Source organism: Macrobrachium nipponense, chromosome 34, assembly GCF_015104395.2.
Source record: "Macrobrachium nipponense isolate FS-2020 chromosome 34, ASM1510439v2, whole genome shotgun sequence".
NCBI classification, from domain to species: Eukaryota; Metazoa; Arthropoda; class Malacostraca; order Decapoda; family Palaemonidae; genus Macrobrachium; species Macrobrachium nipponense.
In genome coordinates, this window is record NC_061095.1 from 2,051,165 (window position 1) to 2,061,164 (window position 10,000).

At 41.8% G+C, this 10,000-nt stretch overlaps 1 protein-coding gene across 1 annotated transcript in view; it reads left to right on the top strand.

Moving 5' to 3' along the window:
- The first annotated feature begins 461 nt into the window (after positions 1–461).
- LOC135207749 (uncharacterized) overlaps positions 462–10,000 on the top strand; it is a 10,845-nt gene continuing 1,306 nt past the window's right edge. Inside the window, exons 1-14 of the mRNA XM_064239574.1 lie at positions 462–522; positions 1,031–1,216; positions 1,470–1,582; positions 2,049–2,174; positions 2,301–2,459; positions 2,602–2,779; positions 2,908–2,993; positions 3,347–3,517; positions 3,900–4,082; positions 4,480–4,687; positions 4,801–4,962; positions 5,285–5,437; positions 6,169–6,336; positions 9,855–10,000. The exon at positions 9,855–10,000 is cut by the window's right edge and continues 72 nt beyond it. Of these exons, the coding sequence (XP_064095644.1) occupies positions 462–522; positions 1,031–1,216; positions 1,470–1,582; positions 2,049–2,174; positions 2,301–2,459; positions 2,602–2,779; positions 2,908–2,993; positions 3,347–3,517; positions 3,900–4,082; positions 4,480–4,687; positions 4,801–4,962; positions 5,285–5,437; positions 6,169–6,336; positions 9,855–10,000 (2,100 nt within the window). The remainder of the gene's footprint in view (positions 523–1,030; positions 1,217–1,469; positions 1,583–2,048; positions 2,175–2,300; positions 2,460–2,601; positions 2,780–2,907; positions 2,994–3,346; positions 3,518–3,899; positions 4,083–4,479; positions 4,688–4,800; positions 4,963–5,284; positions 5,438–6,168; positions 6,337–9,854) is intronic.

A 10,000-nucleotide genomic window follows, 5' to 3' on the forward strand; every position in this document is an offset into this window, starting at 1 on the left:
TCATATACTAAATCCAAGGACTTCGAGACGTCACCCCGTTTATCAAGAAACTGTAGGCAGTCCAGTCTTCGCTCTAGACTTTCATTAATGTGTATAACCTTCTTGGATGTCACCCGGTTTATAAAGGAAATGTCACGCATTCTGGCAAAGTGGGTGACATCTCGATTGCCCGTTGTTTAAGAAATATACGATCTTGAAAAAGTTTTTCTTGCTGGCAATTAGCTGCATCTCTCTCTCTCTCTTGACATTTAAGTTAGCAGAGTAAGAAGCTAATTTCGTGGGCCCACTTCGTCCCAAGTCTTCGGGAGATGTGCACCTATAGACGTCCAAACATTTGTCGTGAGCAAAATGCCACTTTAGAATCTTTCCTCTCTCATATACTAAGACCTCTTTAGAATTCTAAGTATCTTGACTGTAACAAACTCACTTACAAAACGTTCTCTCTGATAGGTACTATAGTCATGAAGACTGACGAGATCGTCAGAGCAGTGGCCGTGGGCATCTTCTGTCTCGTCCAGTCAGGTAAATGTCATCTGAGGGCCTATTTTGACAATGTCCTGTGGTCAGGTTTAAGCCAATGTTAACGCTTTGCATTGGCCTTGAATGATTACCTGAAGTCATCTAATTCTTAGTTGATGATACGTTACAGTTTGCTAGTTTTTAAAGAAGATTAGACGTTATATGTTTGAAATATAGGTAGATTTTAATAGAGGTATATTGAGAAATCCTCTCATTCCCAGCGGACAACACCAGGGTCCTGAAGTCATCTAAAACTTTGTTGATGATAACGTACAGTTCGCCAGTTTTAAAGAACATTAGACGTTATATCTTTGAAATATAAGTATATTTTAATAGACGTACACTGAGAAATCTTCTAATTCCCAGCGGGCAACACCAGGGTCCTGAAATCATCTAAAACTTTGTTGATGATAACGTACAGTTCGCCTGTTTTAAAGAATATTAGACGTTATATCTTTGAAATATAGGTCGATTTTAATAGAAGTATATTGAGAATTCCTCTCATTCCCAGCGGACAACATCAGGGTCCTGAACTTTAATCCTGACGGTCGCCAGAGAGGCGACACTTGGATTCGGTACAACGTGACGGTGGACTTACCTCGGGATTACACCCTGTGCGTCCACTTCAACATCAAAGTCTTCAGGATTCTCACGGCCGTCATATACCTCTTCAACGCCAGAGATCAAGACGACGACCGTAAGTGTCTAAGATGACGTATAGGCTACACATTTCCAGACAAGTTTCCCCGTGCGAATTCCTAACAACCTTATAGTCCTATGTTCACTCAGGACGTATTGGCTCCACATTACCAGACGCATTTCCTTTGCGAATTCCTAACAACCTTAGTCCTATGTTCACTCAGACCTGCCAGAGCTAATCTTCATTCTAGGTTTAGGAAACTGACTATGAAAGCTTTCTGAAAGAGTCCTTTTCTGTTATCCTTCGACAGCGATATCCTTCGAGGTCTACTTCGAGAAGATAAGGACGAAATATGGTGGCTATGGACGATTCTATCCCCTGCCGAGCAACTTGGCCACCAACAAGTGGTATCATTACTGCCAGGTGAGATGAATGCTGTTTTTTAATATCATTATTATTATTTAAGGACACTGCAACTTCCCGTTAGGTGAGGAGGTCCAGGTTATGTTACTTAAGGTTAAGATACTTATCAGTATTGCTTATTATTAATGATAATGTTATTTTTAATGCTGGCTACAGTCCTATCGCAGTTCTAACACCGACCATACATAGTCCACCTGTAGCCTTAGACGCATTAGAAAAGCACGACTCATTTGAGCTCCAAATCATTATAAAACTATGCAAATTAAATGGATTAACTGAGAGAGTATGAGATAATTTCTTAAGGGAAAGGAGAATATTAGTTTTTTTTTCTATAAATAAACATAATTATCTTAAAAACCGAATGATTCTTGTTACTATACGCCTAAAAAAAAATCACAATCTTTGAGCTCGTTTATCGGAATTTATTGTGACTTATCTAAACTCTTCTTCTTCTTCTTCTATGAAGGTCCGTGACATGAAAAACGGGGAGGGGAAGGTGTACCTAGATGGCCAACTCATCATCCAGGACAAGGCCAATTTCGAGACGAAGTTTGAGCCCAGAGAAATCTTCATAGGGCAAGATGAATACCAGGTCTGCCATTTTGAAACATGAGCTATATATTTCTCTGTACATTGAACGTAGGGACTTTTTATACCAAGAGCTACTAGATTGTCTGTTTCTGACTCTGACTCTGACTCTCTCTCTGTCTCTCTAAAGCCGAGGAACTCCCTCAGCGGGAAACTCAGCCAAGTCAACGTCTGGGGCGAGGCTCTTTCTCCCGAGATGATATCGCAGCTGGCGGAGTGCGAGATCGACCAGGAAGGGAATATCGTCCGATGGTCGGGCATCTGGGAGCTTAACAACGTCGAACAAGAGGTCAGTTGAGTGACTGGAAGCGTCTGGTCGCTTCTGTAAGAATCTATCGACCGGTATGATGGTCTAGACTGAGTTTTTAATAAGACTCCTAAACTCCTCAAATACCATTCCATTGTTCTAGCTTCTATCCAATCCTTCGCAGGACATCCCTTTCGATGACCTCTGCAGATCTGTTTCCCACGGCGCAGTGACGGTTCTCCTCCCTCTCCTGAAGTTCCATGAGGCCGTCCGCGTCTGCAGGGGCGTCAAGGGACTCATCGGCGTCCCTTGGAACACGAAGGATGTGCAAAAGGAGTTGGCGTACTTCAAGAATAACGAGGGTGAGGGAAATAACTTAAGAGACACAGTCTGGCGTCCCAGGAGGACGTTGCCAAGATGCTCTGATCTGGAGTCGTGTGTATGAATTTGAGTATAATTTAGCCTAATTCGTTGCTGCCTCATTTTACAGACTGCGAAAGGCAGTGGGCGGGCATCACTGACGAGGATCTGGAGGGCGTTTGGTATGAACCTTTCACGGGCAAGTCCTACAACACAGTTGAGTCCTGGCTTCTAATAGACACCATCGTTTGTTATAATGATGAATTGATCTTACTTTTGTAGCTTTCAAAGATATTTCCCGCTGGAATACAGTATTTCTTCTCGGCAAAATGTCTAAAAGGGTCATTTGTCTTATTTCCTGTCGTATTAACAAGCTTAGTAACTTACAAATAACTTAGTAATCAATGTGTATAAATCCACAAAAAAGCGTCTTCGTAACGTATCAGTGTCACACAGTTCCGTGAAAAAAAAAACACTGTTGCCAAAACCTCAAGGATAAATCAACCCCCATTTTAATTAGACCTATATGACCCACGTTCTTCCTTCATCTCCTCCTCCGCGCCCTCCAGAGCGAGATCTTCTTCCGACGGAACAACCCCGACGGCGACAAGTACCAGAACTGCATCCGTATGAACGAGAAGGGTCTGGAGGACACGGACTGCCAAGTACGAAGTTGCTCCGCCTGTCACACTGCCGCTGGAACGACCTGGACCCTGAGGGGAATCTGCGAAGACGAGGAGGTTGGCAACATTGCGGAAGCTTCTTCAGGGTAGATGATAGTTGGGAGGTTTACCTTGAGAGAAGATGATAATTTGTAGGTTTATTTGGATTGTAGACTTAGTGGGAGGTTTATTTCTAGTACATATGATGGTTTGGAGGCTTTATTTTGATTGTAGACGTAGCTGGGAGGTTTATCATGATTGTAGACATAGCTAGGAGGTTTATTTTAAATGGAGACATAACTAGGTGGTTCATTTTGAATGCAGATAATAGTTCTAAGACTTAATAGCACTATTCGGATTTTTTTTTTTTTTTGTTATTCAGATGAACCCTGTCGTAAAAAGTAAACCTTAAAATTATGATTATAGACCATTGGTCTAAGTCTATACTTTCTCTCAACAGAGAATGTATTACCTAGACCTGATCCCTGACCCTCTGGCGTTCCGTGGATACGGCGAGTACTTCATAGAGCAGACCAATGACAGCAAATGGACTTGGTCTAACACCGTGACTAATGTCACCATAGCCACCCTCCACGCCAAGGATCTCAACTACCCCATTGGGAGACGCACCTGGGCAATTCAGGTGAAGATTGAGATAGAATTCTTTGATTTGTTTAGCTTATAGGTGTCCATTTTGGTCACAATCTTAATCAATGTTAGGTCTAAAGCATGTCTGTCTGATGCACGACGAAGAAGGAAGGGTTATGTTATGTTTAAATATACATTTCTTCGTAGACAAAGAGCGGCACAGTATCTAATGTGGGGGCAATCATCTGCATTATGCTCAGTCTTTTAGCTGCCATGTAACCACCCCCTTACCCTTTTCAATTCTTCTATTATACGTTAAATTGTTTAGCTGATTAAGGTTCAAATCGGTAACCAAAGCACATATAGTTACAAATCCTCCTAATATCAAGTTCATTGGTCTTCGTTTGGTTTAATTCAATTCAAAATATCATGGTGGTTTTCACGAATTTCAGTCCGAGGTATGCGGTGAAAGCAAAGGCGTACGCGAGCTGACGCTCTCGGCTTGCACCAAATCGGAATTCACCTGCACCGACGGTTCCTGTATCCCTTTCATCAAGAGATGCGACCTAAAATTCGACTGCGAGGACAAAACGGACGAGAGTTTCTGCCAAATCGTCAACTTCCCCGAGGATTATAGGTCTAAGCTGCCTCCTAGACCAGGTATACGTATATTCCTAGACAAAGATGCGTGTTATTTAGCTCTTGTCGTATCTCATATTTGTAGCGATTATACATCTTCATCTTACGAGAACATATCTCTTTTTTTTTTTCAGCATCCAACGAAGCCCTCGCCCTCAGCATCAATTTCACGATGGACACACTGAACGTCGACACGCAGACTATGATGATGTCCGCCAGCTACAACCTGCGAATCACCTGGTTCGACAATAGACTCACGTACAACAACCTCAAGGTGCTCACGAGACTGAACACACGTAAGGATCTTTTTCCTCCGTCCCAGAAGGATTCTATTGTGAGTGAACTGGAAGGGAAGCCCTCCAGCAGGTGTAGGAAGTCTGTCAGTGGCTTTTGGTATCCTTAGACTAATTCGGTCAGGTGAGACTATCGATGTATAGAACAGTAAAAATCTTCAGGAAACTTTAGGTAAAACAGTTAAATCAGTGAAAATCCAATATAATTTCCTTTTCAATGTCTTCTCTCTTGTTTATATACTTATTTTCTCACACCAATGTTCACCATTTTGACAATAAGGACGACTAATCACATCATAAACACTTCTTCTTTTTCCTCTCTCAGTATCCTTGGAGCAAGTGGACAACCTCTGGCGACCCAAAATCGGCTTCATCAACACGGACGACATCCAGAACACGGCCGTGGACCAAGACGCCGTGACGACGGTGCTCCGGCACCATTCGCAGTACACCCCGGACCTCTCGAATCCTTACGAGGGTAAATGGAGGGTGTAAAACATGGGATGTCGATGGCTTAGAAGCTCCCTGGACAGATTTCCTAGACCATGCATCATGGTACCACAAAAATGGTAGTGGTGGTACTAGTAGTGGTAGCTGTGATGCTGGATGGAGCTATTGAACTAATAGTAATAGTAGTAGTGATAAGAGCTATTGAACCAATAATAGTAATAGTACTAGTGGTATAAGTAAGGGTAGTATTAAGTAGTTTGATACTTAGTACTAGAAAATGGGTCACAGTTACGTGATGAGACTTGAATATATATTTTTTTTATATGGTAGAGGACGATCTTATGGTGCAAGCTAGGCGTTGTTTTTGCAATAAATAAATAAATAAACAAATAAGTAAATAACCAAACAACAAAACTTTATCTTTATGAATATCAACTACAATTAATACTTTGACAGGCAGTAAAAATGTTATTCGTTAACGGTTTTTAAAAGACAATCACACGAATATAAAATCCCGCGAATCTCGGTGATTTTTTTTACTATTTGCTTTCATTAGTTAAAGCAGTTAGACAGCTAAATTGAAAGAGATGTACATGGAGTAAAGATGGAGGGAATACAGAGGAAGATAGTTCAACTTCACAGGGACGATGGAAAAATTAAAAAATACAAACTCGAGAAACATCACTATGTTCTGATCCACGCTACCAATTCTCCTGCCATTACCGTCTCCTTCTTTTATTTTCCATTTTCCCGCCGCAGTCGAGATCTACCGAGGCGACACCAACCCTATTTCGACGACGAGGAAGTACTTCACCATCTACACCTGCAACTTCGACCTGGTCCTGTATCCCTTCGATATCCAGAAATGCGTCCTACAGCTTCAGATCCTATCGGCGTCGACGGAGTACCTCGTCTTCGACTCGACAGGTTAGTGGGGCGAGGAGAAGAAGAAGGGGGTTCTTAACCTGGGGTACCTATACCCCTATCCCCCTTAAACCTGGGGGTATGATGCATGATACCCCGTGCAATGGTAGTACTGTGTATCTACATGAGAACGTTGGTTATTGTTATTTATATTGGATGGGAGTACGAGAAAATTTTTTACCGAGATATCAAGATAAGAACCACTAGTCAAGACTCATACCTTCTTTCTTCATCTTATTTCGCTCTTCTTCTTTTTTTCGTGGATGTATTAAGGAGGAGGAGGAGGAGGAGGAACTCTGGACCCACCGTCTCTTCTGTTTTTCTGTCTTTATTTCGATCGTTTTCGTAGATGCTTTGTTTTGGATGGTTGTAATCTTTTAGGTTTATTTCGTATAAATGTTAGTACGTCCCATATAATAATAATAATAATAATAATAATAATAATAATAATAATAATAATAATAATAATAATACCACCACCGTCACAACCAACCCAACAGAAACCAAAACAGCAACCTCCTTGGAAAAGGCGCCTGGAAAAGCAAATCATGGTGATGAGATCTGACTTGAGTAAACTGAAAGAGATGGCAGAAAAAAGACTAAGAAGCAAGAAAAGAAAAACAAGGGGGAGGAACTCAACGAGAAAAAAAAGTACAAAGTACAAGAGAGGGGACTAAACAACACAATAGAAGATGTAAAACAGAGGCTTAAGGCCAAAGCACACAAGATCCAACGGTACATGAACAGGAATAAGGGATACCAACAGAACAAACTATTCGGAACCAACCAGAAAAGACTATACAGCCAACTAAGGGAGGGGAAGAACCAACAGCCCAGAAATTCCTGAAGCCGAATCAAGTAAGAGACTCTGGGAAAACATATGGAGCAATCCGGTATCACACAACAAACATGCAACATGGCTCCAGGAAGTCAAGGAAGAAGAAACAGGGAGAATAAAACAAAGATTCACAGACATCACGACAGACACAGTCAGACACCAACTAAAGAAAATGCCAAACTGGAAAGCCCCAGGTCCTGATGAAGTCCATGGATACTGGCTCAAAAACTTCAAGGCCCTACACCCACGAATAGCAGAACAAACTCCAGCATTGTATCTCAAACTCACCAAGCACCCAAATGGATGACCACAGGAAGAACATCCTTAGTACAAAAAGACAAGAGTAAGGGAAATATAGCCAGTAACTACAGGCCTATCACCTGCCTACCAATAATGTGGAAGTTACTAACAGGTATCATCAGTGAAAGGCTATACACTACCTAGAGGAGACAAACACCATCCCCACCAAACAGAAAGGCTGCAGAAGGAAGTGTAGGGGCACAAAAGACCAGCTCCTGATAGACAAAATGGTAATGAAGAACAGTAGGAGAAGGAAAACCAACCTAAGCATGGCATGGATAGACTATAAGAAAGCCTTCGACATGATACCACACACATGGCTAATAGAATGCCTGAAAATATATGGGGCAGAGGAAAATACCATCAGCTTCCTCAAAAATACAATGCGCAACTGGAATACAATACTTACAAGCTCTGGAAAAAGACTAGCAGAGGTTAATATCAGGAGAGGGATCTTCCAGGGCGACTCACTGTCCCACTACTCTTCGTAGTAGTAGCCATGATTCCCATGACAAAAGTACTACAGAAGATGGATGCCGGGTACCAACTCAAGAAAAGAGGCAACAAAATCAACCATCTGATGTTCATGGACGACATCAAGCTGTATGGTAAGAGCATCAAGGAAATAGATACCCTAATCCAGACTGTAAGGATTGTATCTGGAGACATCAGGATGGAGTTTGGAATAGAAAAAAATGCGCCTTAGTCAACATACAAAAAATGGCAAAGTAAAACGAGAACTGAAGGGATAAGCTACCAGATGGGAGCACATCAAACACATAGATGAGACAGGATACAAATACCTGGGAATAATGGAAGGAGGAAGATATAAAACACCAAGAGACTGAAGGACACGATTCAGGAAAGAATAATATATGCAGAGACTCAAGGCGATACTCAAGTCAAAACTCAACGCCGGAAATATGATAAAAGCCATAAACACATGGCAGTGCCACAGTAATCAGATACAGCGCAGGAATAGTGGAATGGACGAAGGCAGAACTCCGCAGCATAGATCAGAAAACCAGGAAACAAATGACAATACACAAAGCACTACACCCAAGAGCAAATACGGAACAGACTATACATAACACGAAAGGAAGGAGGGAGAGGCACTACTAAGTATAGAGGACTGCGTCAACATCGAAAACAGAGCACTGGGGCAATATCTGAAAACCAGTGAAGACGAGTGGCTAAAGAGTGCATGGAAGAAGGACTAATAAAAGTAGACGAAGACCCAGAAATATACAGAGACAGGAGAAAGACAGAAAGAACAGAGGACTGGCACAACAAACCAATGCACGGACAATACATGAGACAGACTAAAGAACTAGCCAGCGATGACAATTGGCAATGGCTACAGAGGGGAGAGCTAAAGAAGGAAACTGAAGGAATGATACAGCGGCACAAGATCAGGCCCTAAGAACCAGATATGTTCAAAGTATGATAGACGGAAATAACATCTCTCCCATATGTAGGAAGTGCAATACGAAAAATGAAACCATAAACCACATAGCAAGTGAATGCCCGGCACTTGCACAGAACCAGTACAAAAAGAGGCATGATTCAGTGGCAAAAGCCCTCCACTGGAGCCTGTGCAAGAAACATCAGCTACCTTGCAGTAATAAGTGGTACGAGCACCAACCTGAGGGAGTGATAGAAAACGATCAGGCAAAGATCCTCTGGGACTATGGTATCAGAACGGATAGGGTGATACGTGCAAACAGACCAGACGTGACGTTGATTGACAAAGTCAAGAAGAAAGTATCACTCATTGATGTCGCAATACCATGGGACACCAGAGTTGAAGAGAAAGAGAGGGAAAAAAAATGGATAAGTATCAAGATCTGAAAATAGAAATAAGAAGGATAGGGATATGCCAGTGGAAATCGTACCCATAATCATAGGAGCACTAGGCACGATCCCAAGATCCCTGAAAAGGAATCTGGAAAAACTAGAGGCTGAAGTAGCTCCAGGACTCATGCAGAAGTGTGATATCCTAGAAACGGCACACATAGTAAGAAAAGTGATGGACTCCTAAGGAGGCAGGATGCAAACCCGGGAACCCCACACTATAAATACCGCCCAGTCGAATTGGAGGACTGTGATAGAGCAATAATAAAAAAAAAAAAAAAAAAAAATAATAATAATAATAATAATAATAATAATAAATAATAATAATAAAATAATAAATAATAATAATAATAATAATAATAATAATAATAATAATAATAACACCGCATTTCCACACAGTATTAGCTGGAGAACGTAACAGACATACGACAACACGTTCACTAAACCAACCACGCGAACGGAAAACGGACAATCACGAACCAAACCGATTCCAACTTTATTTCTACAGATTCCAACGCTATTTTTACAGATTCTTACGTCGAGTACCTGGGCCCCAGACACCTCGTCGAGTACGGAATCGGCACCATCAACCTCAGTGTGGAGAACTTCACCCAGTACAGCATGCTCAAGGTCGAGGTCGAACTGGTGAGGCGCTATGGCTACGCGATGCTGAAC